Raw genomic sequence first — 23,756 nt, 5'->3', positions numbered from 1 at the left:
GCACCTGAGAATCTGTCTTCAGAAAGTCTTCAACAGAAAAAGATTGGGAAAAAGGGCATTTCAGAGTCATCAACTGGCAGATACTGAATACATTACAATAATCACGTCACACATTGTTGAAAATCCAGAGTGTTGAAAATCCATATTGTGTAAAGAAAAGAAGACAACCTCTACATATTTTTCCAGCTCTGCCTCTAAATGGAAGTCACTCTCTTGAACAGCATTTTTACTTGAGGGCATGGGAAAGGAAGGGAACAATTCTCCCTTGGTCTTAAAAATTTTTGTGGTAGAAACTCTTTTCTTTTTATTTAAAAACAAACTTGTTGTCCCTTTTTTTCAGCACAGGTAACTGAAATTATGTTTGAAATACAATACATCAACAATTTTTATGAACTGATGTTTCTCTCTCCCAAAAAACATGAAAATTTTAATTACATGTCTTTTAGCTATGCAGAGTGATCATCTTCACTAAGTTTAAAAGTTCATACCGGTAGGGAAATGCACTGTGAATACATTCCCCCCATGTTCTCAGTCTCTCACAATAAATAACCTAGCTTTTGGAAAAATAGCAAGAAAAATTGCAGAAAATTTTGAAAGCATTTTTCGTGGACATTACAAAAATAAATTGAACATTGTTGTTGTCGTTTTTTGAGGTAGGATCTAGAATAGCCTGACATATATTACCTTTTTAACAGTGAAGCAGATATAACTATTTGCATCAATTTATCATTCCAGAATTTAGCACACTGATGCAGTTGGGTTCATGTGGCAGATTTCACATGGCTTCCTTGCAACGGGAAACACTTTTATTCTTTGCAGCTAGAATTCCAGCCGTAACAGACCATTAATATTATGATGTGCTTGCATTTAATTTACTTGGTTTTCAAAAGTACAAAAACAGTACTGGAATATAAAGATGATGTGTATGATTCTGATGTGAATGTTTCTGGATGTGAGATTCAAGCAAATTATTTGAATGCGTATACTTGAGTTTTCTTATATGTAGGTGTGTGATCATGCATTCAAAAAAACATGCAGTTCTTTGAATGTGTAATCACTGGGAAAATAGCACAGCTGCATTTACTTCAGTGTGTGAAGCTCCTGATCTTTTGCAGATATGGAAAGCTTTACATCATGGTGTATCAAATATTTAGAATCTGATTCTGTAAGCTCTCTGTGTTTGGAAATCTGATGGTTTTCAGTGAAAGCCCTGATGCAGTATGACAAACTCCGCAAGATTAGTAGCTCACCAGAAAATACAGTTTTCAGAGTCTTTAAAATATACATTTAAATTGTTTGCAAAATATTCTGGAGGATACAGAACAGTTAGATCATATATGATTTTTCTTTAATGGGAATATTGTCTGTAAGACCTAGTTCTAATAGCATTGCTAAATGACATAAGAGAAGATATGTAGAAACCTGTTTTTTCTGAAGTTTTACATTACAGGTACTTGACCTTTCATTGCTTTAAGTGTAGAACTGTCAGACATTGTAAGCTGGAAATGTTTCTAGATAACTACCTGGCAAGTCATGTTCAGTTAACTCATCATACATGGTTAGAGATTTAATGAATATTTGCAAACTTACTTTCTGTTGTGCTCTTAATACATTTTAGGCATTTCGATGTATGTATAAATCACATTTGAATTCAACTTTTGAAACATTAACAATTGGTAATGGAAATAACTTTCAACTCTCTATGTCATCATGTCAACAAAATAATTCATTTTTGTGTGTGCATATGAATCTCTATATGTAGGATTGAACATACACCAGAAGAATCTCATGCTGTAGTAATTATTAATGCTTTCTTGGCAATGCATTATACTTATTTTTAATTTGTGTTAGTTCTTCTCTAATGTTCTTTCCAGCTGTTGGCTGTCTCTTGAAGGAGGGCTACTTTATGCTTTCGTTGGACCTGCAGCTGCTGTTGTCTTGGTAAACATTAATATAATTTCCAGTATTTTTGTATGAAATGATGGAATGTGCTATTTAAATTATAAAAGATTTGCTATACAGTGGCATTACATTTTGCTTTAAATAGAGCTCAATATTGTTTAACATACCTCCAGTATTTTGAATGCATGATTCACTTAATTGTATCACTTCTTTGTACCAGTTGTCTCTCCATGTCTACACAGTAAGCTGTGAATGAATAATGCACTGATTAGTGGCACAGAAAACTTGATACAGGCATCACTGAGTTATTATCAGTAGCATCTACGTAATTGTCACTGCCTTGTGAAGTTCAGTGACAGTCTTGATAGAGTGCTGCTTGGCAGTGTATTGCTGTGCCAGCAAAAGCAACAGGAGGAGTGGAACCAGCCAGCAAGTTCTCCATGGCTACTGCTTTTGAAGGCAAAGAAAAAAAATCATCATAGCTGAGAAATGTTACTGGTTTGTGTATTAATCTTCCACATCTCTGGAAATACATTTAGGTGTAGGATTCACTTTGCCTAACTGTAGACATCTGCAATGGAGATTTCTGCATCTAAGCTAGTTATTCCAGCCATATTTCATTGTCAGTAGAGAAAAATATGCACTTTTAGGGCTCAAACCATCAGAAGTATTTCAGGTGTCTAATTTAGGGTAAGATGAATCGCACCCTACATGTGCCATCGGCTATCAGTCATCTGCTCTGCAGTCTGTATGGATTTTTTACAATAATTTGTTTAGCATTTTCCCCTTACATATTTTGAATCTAGTTCTTCTTTCCACTCCACAAATTTTATACTAGGATAGCTCTATCAACAGCGGTTATTTCTGATTTTCCCTTGCAAAAGGGAATCGGTCTTAGTAGTCATCAAAGATATAGCCATTTAGCTACATAGATTTTCCTGAAGTGGATGTTTACTACTCCCATAGAGTTTGTCTCATCATTGCCTGGAGTCAAGCCAGGATCCTTTTGTACAATTCACAGTCCTTGTCATGATAGAGGAGCCAAGGATGTTTACAAAAAGCCAGTCATAATTTTCACATGGAACTGTGTGTTCTCTCTCTAATTGGCAAGCTTTGTTCAGAGATGTTTTTAAGTTCATAGTCACAGTTTGCCCTACCATTAGCTAGTAGCTGTGGAAGGAGCTGTTCCATGCAGCCACTTAAGCCTAAGTGTACGAAGCAAAAGAATTATATAACATCAGCTGAAAAATGTAAATGTGGAAAATAAAGTGATAATAAGAAAAGCTGGAAAAGAGTTGGCAGGACAGACTGGTGACAATTAGGTATTTTGGCACAGGTCTTGAAAAATCTGTTTGAAAGGAAAAAAGGATTACCGTTTTCTAATAAAAAAAATAAGGAACATTTATTTAATAGATTCAAAACTTGGTATTACCTCTTTGCAGGCCACGCAGAGACAGGTTCATAGAGTTCAGTTCAATAATACAAATGGATAATAACAGTCATTAAGTTGTCCATTAAATGCCATTAGTATGTCCATTGAGTGCCAAAGTCTGACTGCTGAAATGCTTCAGTATTTTTTTAGGTTAGGTCTTCAACCCATGTATGTGATCATAACACCATCTACCTTAATGGAGCTAAACAGACTTACCCCAGGCATCCATCTGGCCCACAAAAAAAAGGAAACTGCAGTCAAACAAGGCTCAAGACTGTAATTTTGGTGAATGACATAGACAATGACTAATATGCAGGAGGATATGGAAAACCACAGCCTGGTTCTGCAGAAGTGGGAACACCCACATGGGCCGTAAATGCTTAAAAAGGAACATGGTTACGGTTCGTGTGCTCTGTGTAGCTATTCCCTGAGCACACAACTTGAATGCAGTGGCTTTCCTGGAATAGGATACAACATTGCAATTAAAACTGAGGAAGTATTAAAGCTGTATTACTCAAGCTTCTGGCCAGCAGACATGTACGCGTATAACTTGATGCCAGGCATAATTCAAGATTCAAAAATAAGCCTGTTGTGGCGTGCATATGTGTTACCCATTTGAGAATGCACACTTTTGGTGTTCTCAGGGACAGTGTTACACAATTTCTGATGGAATATTCAGAAATGTAACAGGAAGCATTTTGCAGGCTTGTAAGAGCCTTTTTCTGAAGTAACAGGATAAGGTATTTTCTTTCCAGCAGTGAAAGATCAACTGTTTGTTTTCTGTTTGACAGGTCAACATGGTGATTGGCATTTTGGTATTTAATAAACTTGTTTCCAGAGATGGAATCCTAGATAAAAAGCTCAAACACAGAGCGGGGTAAGCAACAGTTGGGATATTTTAAAGCATATTAAAATTGTTATCACCAATTTTCAATCACAGATATTCACCAAAAATGCTTTTGATTGTGCTTTGAACTTTTATACCAGTGTAACAGTGTGTCTAACAGATTCCATTCATCTCAAAAGCTGCTGTTGCATTATCCTGAGCGAATGCAACTAAACAAACTAAACATAATAAAACACAAGTACAACAGTATTAAGTTAGTAATAATGAGTATTAAACAAATCTGAGCAGAGGTTTCACAAGAATGTCACACATGTAAAGTTGTTGCAGTTAGGAAAAGTTTTATGAACTGTGTGTACTGAAGAAACAGATCATTTTTCTCTAGCTGTCAACTTTAGTTACAATGCTGGGAAATGCTACTCATTTGTGTAAACTGTTATAAAATACATTTTACAGCAATACATCCCTTACTGAAGTCAATGCTATTCTGCCATTCTGACTATGTGAAGAATTTGCCTTTGTTCTTACATCCATATCTACATAGATGTATGTTCTAATTTAGCGTAACAGAATTTCAAAGTAAAAAAACACGTTTTAAAAGCAAAGCAAGAAAAAAAAGTAAATGGAAATTCTGTGTTATTGATTATTTACTTGCATTTACGTTCAAATTCCATTTGTTATCATGAGAAGAAAGGATTATGACAGTGGTGGTATCAGAAACAGTTTTTCAGTGGATGACAATGATTTGAAGTGCTGCAGCAGCAAACCTAGATTCATTCCATATTGGAGAAAAACATTTCACAAGTGCATCATCACCTTCTTAATGCTTATGAAAGTATATTTAAACTTTGCATAATCATTTTTTACAGCTACATGTTCTAGTATTGTCTTTTGGGCCAGCTTGTAGTTAACACCACCAGTATCTGTATTTCTAGCAATGATAAGCAATGATATCTTTATTTTACTGTTTATTACTGCTATGGGTAAATTTATTATACCTTCACTTTGAATTATTTTACCATTTCACTAACAGTAGCATTCCTAATAAGTTCAATTCATTGGTTAGATGAGCAAATTTATGATAAATACTTCAGCTTGTGTTATTTGCATTAAATATTATTGCAATTAAATCTTTCTGGTTTTCAGCTCTTTCACCATTATTCTGACAAATATGTACCAAAAGCTTTCATTTCATTTCTTCTCTTTTCCTCTTTTTTCATTAGAAAGTATTAATTTCTTAACCTTACTTTTGTCTACATTGCTCCATCAACATTCTTAACTGTGTAATAGCACTGATGAAATCTAGACTATTATAAAGCTACACAAATTATTTCAAGAGTAGTAATAACTTAGTAACCACCAATTTAAATTCACATCTTCTCTAATTCCAGTGATTTAAGGAGTTGGGGCAGCCATGGGTTTGGCTTTGTACATTTTCTACGGATATCCAAGCTTAGATTTAACTGCATAATTTTTTTTTTTAGCTACTCATTTGTCAGCTATAGAAATCTATTTGCTTATAGTATACTTTCCTGATGAAACAAATAACTTGCTTTCTAACAGTGTGCAACTTAGTAAAGAGGTATTTTATTTTGAAGTAAATGGATAAAGAACTAGAAATTATTCTGTCAGAAACAATCCAGCTATTCTGGGAAAACATGTAGATGCCCTAATCGAGAAACAATCTTAACTTTTGTGATAGTATGAGATGGTGGCCTGGCAACAGCATTCCTTGATACTACTTGGCAGATGAAGAGTCTTGAGTCATACTTTGGGGCGTAGAAATTGGTGCAGCATTTGACCACCAGTAGAAAGGGGTTTGTCACTCGTTTCTCAAGTATGTCTTGCCAGCCATGCTGAAGAAGGCAACTTCATTCTTTCTGGCAAACATTGGACTTACACCTGTCAAAAGTTCAGCTGTAGAGATCATTTATGTAGGATTTAAAACAGTGAATGGGGCAAAATATATGAACTCCATATGGTTTTTTCCACCTTAATAAGCATATGGAGAATCAACAAATGTCTTGATGGATATCAATCATTTTCCTGGCATAAGGGGTGGCACACATATATGTCCAGCCAGAAAGATTATATTTGGTCTATCAAGTTCTATTATTTGCAAGATCCAGAACAAATCTATAGAGGGAAAGAGAATAATCCAGTCTGATAATGTTGAAGTATTGCTGAGCAAAGACAGAAAGTATTTTCCCAAGCTTAGGTTAAGCTTACCCAAGGCATTTTTCTAGTTCATCCATTAATGTAAATCCTTAATTTGTGTAAACTGATGTGGATTCACTGAGTTCTTTTCACACCCCACAGTCACCTTATACAAGGGCATGGTTCTCACTGTTTTTTTTATGGAAAAACTGCTTTATTATGGAAAATATACTGCACTTTTTTGATGGAATGTAATAATTTGGTTTATCAAAATGGAAACCACTGGAGTTCAATGGTTTTTGGGGCAGTATGTTAAAATTCTTGTGAATGCTGGGTTTGGCAATAAAAAGGAGTTCTGTTGGTTGAAATAACTGGAAAAAAACCTGAAGTGTTACCTATCGTCACCACGTTGACCACTTTCCAGCTGGGAATAGGTAAAGCACCCTTCCTGTTGCATCTCAGTCAGCTATGGTTATTCCTGCTTCTGATAGCAGAAAGAGAAGGAATAGCAAAAGCCTTTATTTAGTCAACTCAGCAAGGTGAATGCATGCTGTATGTAAAAGAAAATTTAAATTCCAGCTTTTGCCCTTTAACTCTTCTGACAGGTGCAGAGGTACAATTGTCCATACAAATGCTTTCAGCTTAATGCTTGTGTACTGTGTTTTATTAAAATGCAAAACAGGTCACCCTTTTTTTAGTACCAACTGATAGTTATTTCATCAGATTCCATACATTTCAAGCCCTGTATTCAGACCTTCATATGGCGTGAATAAAATCACTCCAGATGTTAGTGGACCATTGAGATCACTAGTACAAATCTGACTATACAGTATGCCCATACTGATTTGATGCTTGAATACATTTTGCAGGTTTCTTTCCCTGTTAATGCTCTGTAACTGTACATACTTCATACTTCTCCTTTAAGTGTCCTGTACTCTTTCTCAAGCAAGTTTGGATGCAACAGTCTTTTAACAGGTCTGAATAGAGGGATTTCACTTTGTGTGTCTATCCTAGCACGTGCTTATGTTTACTTCAGTGTACTGAGCAGTTTCAATCATTGGACATTTGGGGCCTTTTTTAGCTTAAATGGAAGAAATAGAGTCTGCATGAAATCAAGCCCCATAGCATTAACATTTAAAGCTAACAATAACGTAAAATACGAAGTACAGTTTTGCAACAACATAGAGCATTCATCCTGAATAAGTCTACTTACTTTTTCTGCATGACGTCATATTTAAAAGCTAAATTTCAGTAGCAACGTTTTTTGGTGACAATTCAATATTTTGTTCTTTTTGTGGGTGTTCTGTTTGTTTGCAGTCAGATGAGTGAGCCTCATAGCGGTTTGACGCTCAAATGTGCCAAGTGTGGAGTAGTTTCAACAACAGCTTTGTCAGCCACCACCGCCAGTAATGCCATGTTAGTCCTGATCATTTACATCTTCTTGTTACAAATCTTATACAGTGCATGTGAGACAATAGTTTGATGATGACAACTGTGTTTGCTAACACTGTATAGAGTGCTGAGCACGTTTAAATACTTTTTAACAAAAAAAAAATTGCAACTGTGTTTATTAACTGAATACAGGATATTTTTTAGATCATAACGTATCGACACTGTTACATTCTTGTCTGTGATTTTCAAGTTAACTGATAAAGTGCCATCCTTAAATATGTTTTATTTTAATAGTGAGCTTTTCATCATTTTTGCAATATTACAGAGCTGTTTTTCTCTTTCTTTCAATAGGGCATCCCTTTGGAGTTCCTGTGTAGTGTTGCCACTTCTGGCCCTGACTTGGATGTCTGCAGTTCTGGCCATGACAGACAAAAGATCAATATTATTTCAGATACTTTTTGCAGTATTTGATTCATTACAAGGCTTTGTTATTGTCATGGTCCATTGTATTCTCCGAAGGGAGGTGAGGAATGGCATCCCAGTTTTCTAAAGGGCTGTGCTCCTGTTAATCTCTCAACTGCTCTTTGATGTTATGTACAGCTTGCTCTGTGGAAATATATTTCATAGAAAGAAAAAAGTGTTTTATGGTGAGGTGTAGAGGAACAAGTGAAAGAGAGAGGGGGAAGATCAGTTAATTCCAGGTGCAGAACGTCAGTTTCAGTATAAAACTGTACCCACTTAATTAAAGCTGGCTTTTAATCAATCCCAAGTTCAGTTTAAGTGTTAGACTTTCCCAATATTGCGAATATAGGGAAATACTTATATGAAAGCCCTTTTCCTGAAGACCAAAAGCTGTAGATTTTTACAGTCTCTAAAACTGATTCAAACACAAAATTATTTCTGCTTATACTGTCCCTGAAAAAGGACACAAGGAGATGAGGTGTTACGTTGGTGAAGATCTACCCTTTCAGTTCTACAAACTCAGGTACATACATCTTTAGCTCAAGTTTGCCTCAGTGCAGTAATGCAGGAGTTTATTTGGAAAAAAAAGATTTTAACTGCTTAAGATGAAATTGAACAGGCATCTTCCCACAATGCCCCAAGCCTTGAATTCAAGACAGGTTCCCTACTCTAATGACAGCTATTTGCTGCAAATGCTTCAATCCCAGGGAATGCTTTGATATTGCTGAACATTTCACGGAAATGTTCTTTTCTCACCCTACTCACAGGCAGGACTGTGGTGATAGAGGTGGAATTAGTCTTTTCTATAAGTAAAATCTTTTTTCAAATTTGTAGGATACCTTGACTTGAACCACTTTTAACTCACTGGTTATGCTGGTATATGCTGGTTGCACCAGCATATTGCTGGTGCAGGCAATATGCAAAAATATCTGCTTATAAAGATGTTTATACAAGAATTTAGAATCTTAATTGTTTGTGCGTAGGCAATCAGCTAGTTATGGTTTATTTTATTCACTGTTCTTTCAGCAAATCTCATATACATATCTCATCTAACTGCAAAGAATCATTACTTTGTTTAACTACTTAAAGGAGTTGTTCCTGCAAGCCAGTCTTGGCAGTTACACCTCCTGGTCCTAACACTGAAATACTGGAAGAAACACATTTGACAAAACAGCTAATCAAGCTATCTACATGGTATTTTAAAAAATTACCTCATGAGAAGATTTCCCAATGAGGCCCAAAAAGCACGTAGGTTTGATAAGGTCATCCCTTATCAAAAAGGGGAAGTCTTTTCTTCAGTCGTGACAACTTAGGCAGAAGTAAATGTACAGAGACAACTTATTCACTAATCAGTAGATTATCTCCAGTCAAGATGGTGATAGTGGTGATGGTGGAAGACAAAGGAGCCTAGGCATATTGCTGTTTGAACTCTGACACAACACAGGGAATCTTCTTTAGTCCTCCAGATTTAAATTGTAAACTGGGCAAAACACTTGAGGAACTAATTAATGTATTTTTTTTTAATATGGGTAAAGAAAATTAAGAGAAAGTTCTTCAAGAACAGCAAAGAAGCAAAAGTTGATGCACTTGAAACAATTTTTATTTCAAAAATATGTGTGGTCTGCACTTACATGGACCAGTTTACAGCAGCAAAGACATAATTGTTTACTGCAACAAGTTCCTGCACAGAAAGAGATGTAACTCCAGTAAGTTATGTTTCAGTCTGGCTCTAGAGAGTCTGGCTTTCTAGCTGCAGAGGCCCTTAGGTGAGTAGAAGCCAAGACAGTGGCCATGATGCACTGTGCAGTCTTTGCACTGCACAGGGTACTTCCCAGCTGAAAGAATAGTCTGTTACTTTCTGTTGTCTGCAAAAGCATTTTGCTCTGCCAGTGCCTGTCAGGGAAACCTTGCCAACGTATTTGTCACTCTTGATGACAGCTACAAAGCTCTCTCAGTTATAGCCTATAGGATTGATCTAATATTTATAGCCTGCCAGCACAGGCAAAACAATAATTCTGACTGTCAGGAAAACAAATATGGGGTGGAATATATCACCATAAAATTCAAACGAAGAAGAGGACAGTCCTGCTTTACTATGCCTTTATTGTCATTATATTACAGAAAGACACAGACTTTTACAATTATATATATAAAACCCCTGTTTTCCCTGTTTTTTATATTGATATAAACATAAATGATGGAAATAATTTTTACTTTCTCTAGTATGCTGTATCAAAGATCTTGTGTGACAAGAGCTGCATTAGGAAGCCAGGGTTGTTCATTGAGTAAGAGACAACTAGAAGAGAACTAAGTGATGTGTTGTGATTATTTCTGCCCTCCATCAGTTTGGGGTCTTTTGGAAAGACATTAAATCTTTCTATACTTCTGTTTCCTAATTTCTAAGATAAATATAATACTTCTTAAGCATGACACCTCTTAGAGACCATTTGGAAATCAGGAATGAAAAATGTAAAGTAAGAGTTAGGTATTATTGCTTTATGTTGCCTTCTTAGCCCAGAGATCCTAGTATTTTTTTTTTCCTCTTGTTGCTGTTTAAATTTCTAATTAGGCATTGGAAGATGGTGAGGTATGTGTCACAGAACAGAGAATGGTAGGAGAGATTAGTGCTGTAGCTTCTCCATCAGAGCAAAACAGTTTGCCTGACCTGCTTGAACACGAGATGCTCTAAAGCTAATTTGAACCACACTGAGTAACTCCTGTTAATGCTGGTGATGGGAGGAACCCACATGTATTTTCTTCTTTTGCTGTGCTATGCTGACTAGAGAGCATTTGGATTAAATGCATCGTTGGCGTCTAAAGCCCACATTTCTGTATTGCAAGAGAGAAATAAAGAGTACATGAGTAGGGAGAGGGCAAGTTATAAAAGCTTGGAGTTGGTTACTGTTGCTAAGGAAACCACTTCCCTGGTATCCGCACGTTCATCACATCTGTCTCTCCTGCTTTGCCTGGCTCGAAGAAAATCTTGTAACTTGATGTTTAAAGGCAGGGAGAAAAAACAGGATTATGTTTCAAAGTAAAGTGTAGAGACAGCAGTCTTCACATACTCAAACAACAAGTTTGAACAAGCAGTTTAGAAAAATAAGCTGGTATTTAGGAAGTTCAACCTTTTTGTTTCTGACTTGTGTGAGGACACCTGGAATTTGCAACATATGTCGGTATGATGGCTATAGCTACATTGGACATTCTGTTAACATGTTTAAATCATATGCTGCTTGCACTTCAGAAACATGCACATTTAAGAGGATCCTAAGATCAGGATTCACCACTTTAATATAGAAGGTAGTGAAAGTAGGACACAAGATTCTTGAGATCTCTGGAGCTGTCTGAACTGGGGAAGCTTCATGAACATAGAGTCCCAAAAATAAGGAGGCCCACTGCCCAGTGAGATCACACAGTATGTTCTGAAGTAATAATGCTTTGGGGTCAAGCATCATCAGGCTTGAGATGAGATTCAGCACAGCTGGGGATGCTTTGGAGGGAGGAATTTTTTATTTTATTTTTTTGTCAAATCACTGTGCCAGTGCTTATCCAGGAGGATAAAACTCTGAAGTGTGACCTGACTTCAGCACTGATAAAGTGAGAGAAGATTTGGATTAAGTTTGCAACAACCGGGAGATGCCAAATTAAATTAACGTCAAACACATGGAAAACCACAGCAAGTGTAGTGCCTGAAATCAGAATCTGAGTCATGATACAGGTCAAGCACACTTTACATTACCAATGTGGGAAGTCTTGGTGTTTTGAAATCAAGCCAAACCTTCCCACCTTGCTTCATTCTTCTTTCTGCTCTATAGTAGTCTTCCTCCACCTGCAACAGTCACTTATAAAGACTGCAGAGCACTCTTACTCATTTAAGGGTTGAGCACTTTAAAATAATGCTTTCTAATTACAAAAATAAATACTTTTTTTCTATTTCATTTTCCTGTGGAAGCTCTTAAAACAGCTTGCAGTAGAATATAATGTATTGAAAAGGGACGGCTTTTCATCAGCAATAATTAATGAACTATACTCTTCTGCTGTTCACAAAATGTCCATGAGTAGAATATGATTTTCTCCCTTTTAATTATCCTGAATAAGACATCAAGTAATTTCTACAGATAATAAATGAAATGTAGATTTTTGTAGGCATTTCAATGACAATACTTTCATATTCAAACAAGAAATGATACTAGTTTGTTTTGATTGGAGGTCACCTAACTAAGTTCCTATTTTCCAAGTCGCAACTTGCAATCAGGTTGCTAATATGGACACTTGCATTTCTGGAACAAAAATTCACGTTTTAAAACTTTCCACTCCAAAAGTTGCCATGCTGTCCTTACTGTGGTACATGTGAGAAAGCAGCAAAATGTGTTTGCATTCTACTGTCAGCAAACAAGAACTGCATTTTACTTTTGTGTGTGCCTCTCTGTTGAACCACATCTTTCTGACAAAAGAGTTGCGTAATAATATTTCTTTAGATGTATATTCTGCCCAAAATCAAAGTAAAAATAGCCTTTTCTATGAAAAGATAATTCCTTAAATATACTTGTGTTTTAGGGACAAGTCTTCAAATTTACTTTATGGATCATATGAGTAAACAGGAATTTCTGAGAATCTCCTTTTTTTTTTAATTTCAAGAAACCAGACTCTGTGCAAACAGTCCACTTTTCTCCTTGTGTTCACACTGAAGATATTTACCTGCTCTGAAGAGTTTTACTCCTAGAAGAAAGGCATGAGATTTCCCACAGATGGAGTTAGAGATTATGATTGGAATCAGTAACATCTTTCAAATTGACTTATTCTTTAAAGTATAATTGGGAGAGCACTATGTATCTGATTATAGCAACTCTTAAGAACTGTCTTTCAAGAATCTTACATTTATCAAGCAGAAGATACTTTTTATTTTGCAATGGTTAATAGTGTATCTATTAATACTGCTATCAGACCTGTACTGCATGAGAAGACAAAGCCAAGTACTATCACCCAAGACAGCATTGGCTTGAGTACCAGATCATCACTGACTACTAATTAATTCTGTCCATAGGCAAATCTAATTCTGAGGTCTTGATGTGATAGACTGTCAGGCTTTGCAGCAGCCACAAAATATAGCAAATGTATGAAATAGCAGAAATAAGCATTTATGTTTACTGCTTCTGATTTATTAAGTATTCTAAAGAAAATCATGCATTTTATTCCATACAGTTTAATTTAATCTTTAATACGAGTAGAGTGTATGGTATTGCACAAGAATCAGTATAAGACATTGTTTTCACAGGTTCAAGATGCATTCAGATGTCGACTGAGAAATTGCCAGGATCCAATCACTGCAGATTCTTCAAGTTCTTTTCCTAACGGACATGCTCAAATCATGGTTAGCTTTTATTTTCTTCTTTGACTATTAATTTAGTGTTCCTATCCAAAAGAAAAAACTTACAGTATTGTACGTGGCAAGTGTGCACAGCTGAAATATTAACACCATTTTTAAGCGTAAGCCTGTTTAGGTCATTATCTGCTTGCTTAAATCTCTTAGTAAGTTTTAAATTATTGGTGTGATCATTTAGTGGAGCACAGTGAATTAGTATCCTCCACCATTGTTCTTTATAACAAAAGATTCTTACATAAGAGAATGAGAAAGTAATCTAATAATATATTGTGACTTTTTCTACTGTTGGTGTAAAGTGCACTGATGCATTTGAAAGTGTTCCCTTCATGACGCCTTGAAAAATGTTCCTCTCAAACTAAGTCAGACAAGGAGAAAGTGCTAGAGATTCTAGAGGGGGAATCTATGTAGTGGCTTGAATTAAGAAGATAGATAGTGAATGGCTCAGTATGCCAATTTGGATTTACTAATATTGTTAGGTAGTATATTAAGACACAATATTGGTCCCTTCACTTTCAATGACAGTTTGTCATTAACCATAATGAGGACAGGATCAGGCCCTAAAAAAATGCAAGGCTCAGCAAACAGATGCCCTTCAAAAATGATGACTCAAAAAGAATCCAATGTTTTGACTCCACAAGCAAGAAAAAGATCAGTTTTATTAAACATTTTTCATGTAATAAACTTTTTGTGGAAATAAAAACATAATTAAAAATTACTTGAATTCTCTGACAAGATAAATAGTTTTGTTTAACTGGGAAAAGTGTGCTTGGATTTTGTTAAAATGAATGTTTTTTGTTAAAATTCATTCTTAGCTCTTACAATTCATTTTTGCCCAATGAAATGAATAATAGTTGTTTTCAGGGAGTAGAAAATTTATGTGATTACATTAGTAGCAAGGATGGACAGAATGTTATATAACAAATAACCACTTCATAACAAATTACTGAAGTTTCAGACAGGGTAGACTAATTGGATTACACTTATTCACAGTAATTTGTATTGCAGACTATTTTCCGTACTTCTGTTTATAAAATTACTATGAAAAGCTTCCTTAAAGATGATCCTTCGATGAGATGTAGAAGTTACTCTTCCATAGACATAAAAAACTATACACTGTATCGTTTTATTAAAATTATATACTCTACTTCCACCTATTTTATTTTATTTTTTCTGGTCAGGCAGCATACTTTGAAAACCACCCAGTTATACTTTAGGAAACTTTGTAAAGCTCTGCTGTTGTAAAACAATACACTTCACCTTCTCAGCAACAAGAAACCACTTTTAAGAGACTATGACTCTGTAAGTAGGACATTTTGGAAGCGCTAGTTGGCAAAAAGGTATTGTGGTTTAGTTTTCAATTAATAATTGTTGTTCTGTTTCATTGTTTCTTGTTACAGACTGATTTTGAAAAGGACGTGGACATTGCTTGTCGGTCAGGTAAGAACACTGGACACTATTTAGCCAACAAAAAGAAGTCTTGTACTAGTTCCTTGTGAAGTGAAAACCAGAAAAATATCAGGTTTAAATTGTTTACAGCACATATTTATAAACGTAAACAAAAAAGTGATGCCACTGTATGTATATGTTTATTTTATTTTCTTAGAAAAGCATTTACTAGAATTCAGCAATTGGGAAGCAGCCAAAGGTGTGATTGTCTATTAGAAGGCAAATAGTTTTGGAAAGATCAATCTTAACACACAAAACTTTCCTTGCCTTGGTACACAAGCAAATGTGAAACAGACATTTTGCTATTAAAAAAAAATAATTAATATGGTGTATCTTAACATCTACGTATATGAAGGATGCACCAATTAGTGTTAGTTTTAAAGAAGGTAAGTTTTTTAGGACTCTAAGTGAAATCAACAGTAGCTTAAGCAACATGGTATCAGCAAATGAAATTTGATTCCACTTTACTGGAACAAGTTGGGTTTTTTTAAGACATTTCAGTAGCGTGATCTTTAACTAGTCAGCTATATCTGTTTTCAAATATTAAAAATAACACATCTTAAGCAATTTATTTGCCAACCTTGCTTAAATAAAAAGTACAGTGTAAAATAAATTACCATTTAAACCCTATAGAAATCCAGGAGATATTCCTAAAGGACAGTTTTTCCTAGGGAGGCAGTCCTGCCTAGACATCCTCAGTTTTCAGTGAAAGGAGAGGAAGAGAGAGAGGGTGGCCTCTCCACAGGGTGAGTCAGGGCAGAAGCCTGACTTAGCTGTTCTGCATCACCCACCTGAAGGACACTCTCTCTCCTCACTGGCTATATGGGGAGCCAAGAAGGCTGATCTCATTAAGGTAAAGTTTGAGTTTCCAGTCACCGACCTTTAAAAAACTGTCAGTTCAGTTTCCTGCAATATGGTAATGAGTCTTCCATATAGTTTTAATATGAACATGTATTTTGAAGGGAGCAGGACAGTACATTGTAACACAAATGCATGTCTGTCACCATCCAATGCAGGCAAATGTCCAGCACTGGTCTATGTAGCTCCTACTTCTTACCTTTGCCAACATAGTTCTGCAGTATGGAGAGCCTTGTCAGGGAGATGGACTCAAGGAGATGGACTTTGAGTACAGTTATGAACAGGCTTTACTAGATAAATATTTAAACTCAGTTTCCTTTAATGAAAGATTTAAGAATAGGTCACTGGTTGAAGTGTCTTAACAAGTGTGACTAGAAACAATGAAGCAGCCACACTGAAGTCAGGTATTTGTGCACTGTTGTTTAGAGGCAAATTGTTTTTTTCATACTGGAGAAATGAGAGGCAGTTTTGTGTGAGGTAAGAGAGTGGGATGCCTTACAAGCTGCTTGCTATGGAACATGGCAGTGAACTGACAGGTACCAGGGGATCTGGGTCATCAGAGCCCTCAGGCTACCAAAAGGGATGTAAATGTAATGCCTGAGATACTTCAAGTTGTCTTACTGTCTCAGCCCATGAGCTGGATTTTATTGCACAAACTAGCACTGGTGTGAATTAAAATATTTTCAACTGGGACAAGAAAATCCTTGCACACAGGTGGAATAAGCCCAGTAATAGATTACTTTAATATTTTTTTTTCTTACTATCTATCCTTTTTCTTTCATTGCAAATGTTGAATTATAGACTTATATTTCTTTTTTAAGATGAATAATTGTGATTTAATAGATGCTTTGCTTTTGAATGCATCCTTCAGTGCTCCTGGAAATTTTGCATTCTATGACAGGATTAATAACTTTTACATGTGGAGCTTACCCTAACAAAAAAATGGTGGATATTGATACAAGTTTGACCAGGAAGGTCTAGGCCTACACCAAAAGTGGATTATGACTGTTTTATAAGATAGGTTTATATTCTTTATAACCTTTTCAGATGCAGCAGAATATGTCTTTCTGATACCAATGGAATGTCTTCCCAATGTGGTTACTTTTTTGTCACTTTGATTTAAAAAATAATCTAACACAGAAGAGTTTAAAAAAGTCAGTGAAAAGGAAAATTTAGGAGCTCAGGAACACATGTTCATAGCTATAATCTTATGGTAGGTCATTACAAGGATTGACAAAATGATTCTCCCTTACAATCTGTTTGACATTTTCCAGGAGGTTATGTGGAGTTAATAATGGCAGTACAGATGTCATAGCGTATTTTTTTGGAAAACCCTTAATCGAGTTCCACATGTCAGGCTTTTGCTTAAGCTGTAGGTCATCTAAGATATACGTAAGGCAGTAGGAATAAATGAAGGAGTGTTTTTAATTTATATAAATGACTGAGGCTTAATCAGAGATCTGTGTCAGTTATACATGGTAGATTAAGAGATGTTGATTTTTAAAAAAAAAAAAAAACAACAAACCTCCCAAAACAATATTTATAGAGTAAGAGTTATTAAATGGATAAAAAAAGAGTTAAGCAGGTGCACTGGTAAAGGGACTGCTGCTAAATAAAGCCACAAGAAAAATCAGTGTTAGGCAGACATGGTTTCATGTTGTAAGAATTCTGTTCTCTGACCTACAGTTCTGCATAAAGACATTGGACCTTGCAGAGCAGCTACTATAACAGGAACACTTTCTAGAATTTCACTAAATGATGAAGAGGAGGAGAAGGGACCAAACCCTGAAGGAATGAGCTATTCTACCTTGCCTGGAAACATCATCTCCAAAGTCATCATCCAGCAACCAACAGGTCTCCACATGCCTATGAGTATGAGTGAACTGGCCAATCAGTGCTTGAAGAAAGACAACAGTGAGTTGCGGAGGACTGTGTATTTATGCACTGATGATAATTTGAGAGGTGCAGATATGGACATAGTTCATCCTCAAGAGCGGATGATAGAAAGCGACTATATAGTCATGCCCCGGGGCTCAGTAAATACCCAGCCATCACTGAAAGATGAGAGCAAAATGAATATAGGCATGGATACGTTGCCTCATGAAAGGCTGTTGCACTACAAAGTTAATCCAGAGTTCAATATGAATCCCTCTGTAATGGACCAATTTAATATCAATTTAGACCAGCATCTTCCCACCCAAGAACATATGCAGAATTTACCATTTGAGCCCCGCACAGCAGTGAAGAATTTCATTGCCTCGGAGCTGGATGACAATGCAGGATTATCAAGAAGTGAAACTGGATCCACAATATCAATGAGCTCTTTAGAGGTCAGTGGTGCATAAACAAATTGCATGCTCTGTTGTTCTAATCATATGATAAGACAATAAACTGTGTCCTGTCTAAGGCGTGAAACTAATGTTTTAATTCAGTATCAATTATTGTTTGGGATCATAGACTGCTGTTTATATTTCTCTTATTATCAGAAGTGTTTATACCTAGAAAACAAGATTAAAGTTTCAGAACCAGTCTGTATGAAACTGTATAGTTCTGGAGATTTAACATTCCACATGACTGCAAAGGATTTCGTGACCTACCAGGTAAAGTCTACTGGAAAATACTGTGTTGCTAATGAGAAGAAAAATTATTCCTGCAACATACAAGTGATAATCATTGAGCCTACCTGCAAGCACATGCAGTTGAATATACTTGCCATTCTATTGCTGACAATCATATCTGTCTCAGACATGATAGGTCTGATTCTGCTCTCACTAGTGTAAATCTTGGATTCTTCCATCCAGTAGTTCACCAGTTACTGATTTAGTTTTGTTTGCATGTGTGTGCAGGCATTCGTACAACTGATGTGTGCAATAGGTACAGGTGGACTTCATGTGGAGTATCCTTGATTCCAGTCAGATTGCAAAAGTGAACTGAAAAGCCTTTAAAAGGGATTCAGTTCATTACTACAATCTGTCTGTGGGTTTTAAACATTATAAAAGTGAAAACTATTTACATCGTTTCTTAAGACCCAAGTGTCAAATACTGCCATTCCTATTAAGCTTTTACATATGCAAAACCACCAGTGAGATGGAGTTAATTTCATACTTGGGCCTTCTAAGAATTGGAAATACATCTCACCAGCATTTCAAATGTTATGAAACACAGCATTTGGTAGGAAAGAAAAAGACAAATGAGAAAAATACGGTACTTACTCATTCACTGAAAGAAGTTACAGATGGAAAAAAATTCTACTGTATGTGCAAATTTAAAGCATTAGCTATCACTCTACAATGTTTGGACCCATCTGTGTAGGGAAACAGAGACTTTACCTGATTTTTCAATTGTTAGACACAGAACTGTAGCCGATACTTCATAAATAGGAGATACTTACAGATACTTCTTTTAAAGTGGAGTTGAAGTTTTATGTGTGGATCGACTGGAGAGTTTGGGCAGAAGATCAGAACTTAGTTTCTTTTCAAGAGATGCCTTTACAAGCTTTGAAAGTGAAATATTTTCCATGCTGTTTATATTGTCTGTGTACTATCATAAGTTTTTACAAGACATAATTTAACTGAAAAAATTAATTGAAAAATGAAATGTGCGGCTTTGCAAGTAATCAAATAGTATCCACTTTTTCTTTGTTGTTAAAGTAAATATGTATAATCTTAGGACAAATTTTCAAAATTATTTCTAAAAGATAGCATAAGTGCTTGCCCACTCAGTGCTCAGACAGAGAGGCTCTTTCAAAGCAAGTTTGCATCATTAAAGAAGTTACTGCCCTCAGCTCAGGTATATTAGTTAATAGGTCTTAGGTGGTGCACAGTTCTCCTCCAATTTAATGCAACCATTAAGAAGCTATCCAAAAGCAGTATAGCTAAAGTCACCTTCCAGTAGTATCCTCTCCTGCCTATCTACACTACCATCTTTTAGATACTTTTTGTCAGATATAGAGACTCAAATCCAGCCCAGTCAAGATTAGACATACGGGTGAGGTATCTAGGGAAGGTTCATAATTCCTTGATAAGATAGACATACCTGCCACCATACCATTCACTCTACCTGAGGTCTAAATTACTCTCTGGTGATGCCTCTTACTTTCCATTGGTGATAAAGGCCATCTAGGAGACCTAAAAAAAGGACACCTTACTTAAGTTGTAAAAATTGGGACAATAATTACTTCATCTTACACAGAATTCCAATTCCTGAGGCCACTTTGGAAAATGTGCCTGAAAATCTGAGTATAATGTACTGCTCCTTTAGAGTTAATTATCTTAACTGTATTTTTATCATATTTTAAGCTTACCTCTAAGATGGGATATAGACACCACATCCGAATCACCATTCTGCATATCATTTTTATGGTCAGAAGCGACTACTAAGTACATAGTAGAAAATGTAGTAAAATATAATAAAATATGGTAGTAAATATTTAGTCACTTCTAACTTGGTAAACTTATTAAGTTTAGAAAGCTGTATTTTGGTCCAGAAAGGTGAATACATTTATGTCATTAAACCTAACTGAGCCCAGCATAATTCGATGTATTAGGAAAAAAACAGATATTAGAGCAGATCAGAAACGAAAGGAACTCTTTTGGCTTTTGTGTTTGCCTTTGTGGTTCTCAACACTACTTGATTATATAGCATTACTTCATCTTTTGATAAGGATGTGCTGCACTGAATTGAAGATATGAACATGAAAAAAATTCTACATAGAAGAAAACCAAAGTCTCAAGCAGATCCAGATAAACAGATCCAGCCAGATAAAAAATGTGACTGTGTTTTTATGTATGCAGTGTGTAAGAAGCAACAGTTGATGTAAAGCCCCAAAATGCTATTGGCTAAAACTGACCAGCTGGATTAACTTTTATTGCTGCCATAAATGAAATAAAGAAGGGAGGGCAAGGGATTTTTTCCAAAGTATTTTTGATGTCCAGTACAGTATAATTTTAGAAAATTTCAAGACCTTTCAAAAGACAAGGCTTTGTCAGACGCTATGGAGCAGCAAAACCTGCACCAGGACATTCAAGATCATTCTGGCCACGTTTTTCCAGACAGAGCATAACTAGACCAACTCTGAAGGTGAAGATCTGAGCAGCAGGAAGCTTCCCTCTCCTATCAGCTCATACTGCTGTCCCACCCGAAGTCCAACATAAAGGCACATGGATTTCTGCTCTATGGGGGCAGTTCCCCCTTCATTTCTCTGAAGAAACAGAGGTGTCCCAAGACAGGTGGTGGAGGCCTCCTTTTGTGTCTTCTGCATAGTACAGGGAGTTGGGTTCCTCCACTGTTTTCCACTTTACAGTTCCAGGTGCATCCTCTGGAATTAGCATACTACTATTATTTTTATCATGTAATTATTCGTTAATTATCAACTACCATGTAAGTAAAATGCACTTAGGCAGTTGTCACCTGTGTTAACACAGTTCTTCATTTTTTGTTAATTTAAGGACAGTAATTATTAAGAACATAATAATGGGAATAGCTTACGCAGCAGTTAGAGAACTTATCATCTTATAAGAATGCCTTAAGATGTTGTGTGATGCATTTTTAGCCAAGATCCAACCCAGCTTCTGATTTCAGAAATGTAATTATGAACCCACAAGCACCTCTAGCCACAAAAGTACTACAGGCATAACTGTTTTCAACTGACACCCAGAAAATACGATATATTGACGTACATACAATAGTTCTTATTTGTCCACTCATTTTATGGTAGGTGCTAGTCTTTGTGGCATAAAACTGAAGCAGCAGAATTAGAGGACACTTTAGAAAACATAAACCCAAACTCTTTTCACATCATAAAATAAAATTATTTCTTTAAAATTTCATTTCCATCTTACTAGTGAAACACTAAAGTATTGTGTTTCAAGGAACTCTTTTGCAGAAATATGTGCACTATCATTCAAAGAATTCAATATGTTTGGAAAACGTATCTTTTAAGTAACATCGTTACCTTCCTATGTTCACAAAATCAATTATTTTTTGTATTTTGCACATTCCAAGAGGCAATCAGCCCTTAGAACAGCATGTGTCCATTCAGAAAATTAAAAAGTGTATATAGAGGTAAACAGCAATAAACCAAAGCTATTAAAAGTGAAGTCTGAAACATCAGGTCTTTTTCATGTTCTCTTTTGTTTAGACTTTATATTCATTATGATCATTGGAGATGTATGTTCTGGAACACAGCTATAGTATCAGCACAAGTACATAAGTCCTGACTTTTAACTCTGCAGGGAGGATCCATCATCCCTACGATTAGATATCCAAATGGACACATTCCCCTTCAGATATGGAAAAAGAGCTTTTCACATTTGGCTCCACTTTAGAGTCAGAATGAGTAGTTCAGACATAAACATCAAAAATGTTGATGTCCTAAATTTAGTCAGATGAATCCTACAGTGTGACACAAACTTTTTTCTAGTTTCTATATCTACATAATTTTTTCTCAAGAAAATGCTTTATTATAAACGGAAGGATTTCAGCTTTCAAAGGATAGTTTGCAAATGCCATAATATTTATGTACAAGTATTGCCCAAATAAGTATAAATTTAAGGATCTGCAGATTCCCAATGTGCAAGTCAGGGGTTTTTTTATTTTATTTGGTATGTACCCAACAGTACTCATGTGATCATAGGCACAGGCAGGCATTTTAGTACATCACAGAGTTTCTTAGGAGGAGTAATTGAACATCTGGCTAATCTCCTGCACATCCCTTATATGCATGGATTAAAACTGGCTTTACTTCCTTGGCATCAAAGTGGCTTGGAGTGTGCTCCTTCAGTTCAAAGTGTTTTGATTTTAATGAAGAAAGCACTCTTGATACGCTCTTTTGGAATGTTTTTTGTTTGGAAAATGTACACTCAGAGTGGTGCGCTCATTAAAATTAAATTACTTTGAAGTGAAGTAGTGCATTCCCAGCCACTTAGATGCAAGAAAAGGTTAGGAGGTTTAAATGCAGAGGAAGAAGCTGATCTGTGCAACATATCTCCAGGATAAGTAACTCTTTTCTTTTTATTGTACAAAATAAATGCAAGAGGGAGTTGATACCTGCTGCCTGACTACGCGAGGAGACTTGCATCGTTACCTTTGTGGAAGAAGAATGATGGGTTCTTTCAAGGGAACTATGGTTAGTGTAGTGTGAGCAGAAATGAAAAAGAGCTGAAAGAGGCAAAGACTTTTAACTATTATAAGAGGAAGGACATGCAAAGACAGGCAATAGAAACATTTATTAAAGGGAAAAAAGAGCATCTGCTTTATAAGAACAGGAAGAAAAGGACTTCCCAAACTGTTTGTCATATAAAGGACTGAAATTCTCTTTCCAGTCTCATATCTTCCTTCTTTATTTTTCTGTCTCAGTTTCTGCTATGAGATCTTTATGTGGAGAAAGACATAAAGCCCTTAGATGGGAAGCTGATTGTGTGACTAAAATAATCCTTCTGTATTCATTCATGAGAGCTCTTAATGCATTCAAAGACAGTCAACGCCAGAGCTCCTTGGCCAAATCTCTGATGTGGGACTATAGGAAGAAAAAACTGTTACACCTGAGAAAATAAAGGGATCCATTAAAGATAGTGAAGTGCAAAGTAAAAGCAATGGTATAGATAAAGAGGAGAGAAAAGAAAGACACATGCTGAAAAAAAAAGGAAAAGAAAGATGGCAGAAATGGAGAAGAAGCTTAAAATGAAAGCATTAGGAAGAATGAAATAAAAGCATCAGGAAAGGAGCAAGAACAGGAAAGGAGAGAAGAAATACGTGGTTAAAACAGTCAATCTTGTCAATAAAGTACCAGAGCATTAGGCAGAACAAAAGCAAAATGGTGTGAAGTCATTTTGATTTATGATATGAGAAGTAAAAAAGAGAGAGAGAGAGAGAACAAAAAT

General features: G+C 35.9%; 1 protein-coding gene across 1 annotated transcript in view; it reads left to right on the top strand.

Annotated features, from left to right (window-relative positions):
• ADGRB3 (adhesion G protein-coupled receptor B3) overlaps window positions 1-23,756 on the top strand; it is a 465,172-nt gene that overhangs the window by 426,262 nt on the left and 15,154 nt on the right. The window contains exons 21-27 of the mRNA XM_059832344.1: window positions 1,875-1,941; window positions 4,126-4,211; window positions 7,653-7,751; window positions 8,079-8,250; window positions 13,465-13,560; window positions 14,970-15,009; window positions 17,563-18,206. Of these exons, the coding sequence (XP_059688327.1) occupies window positions 1,875-1,941; window positions 4,126-4,211; window positions 7,653-7,751; window positions 8,079-8,250; window positions 13,465-13,560; window positions 14,970-15,009; window positions 17,563-18,206 (1,204 nt within the window). The remainder of the gene's footprint in view (window positions 1-1,874; window positions 1,942-4,125; window positions 4,212-7,652; window positions 7,752-8,078; window positions 8,251-13,464; window positions 13,561-14,969; window positions 15,010-17,562; window positions 18,207-23,756) is intronic.

The sequence above is a fragment of the Gavia stellata genome, chromosome 2, assembly GCF_030936135.1.
Source record: "Gavia stellata isolate bGavSte3 chromosome 2, bGavSte3.hap2, whole genome shotgun sequence".
NCBI classification, from domain to species: Eukaryota; Metazoa; Chordata; class Aves; order Gaviiformes; family Gaviidae; genus Gavia; species Gavia stellata.
This window is presented reverse-complemented; position numbering and strand designations above follow the sequence as displayed.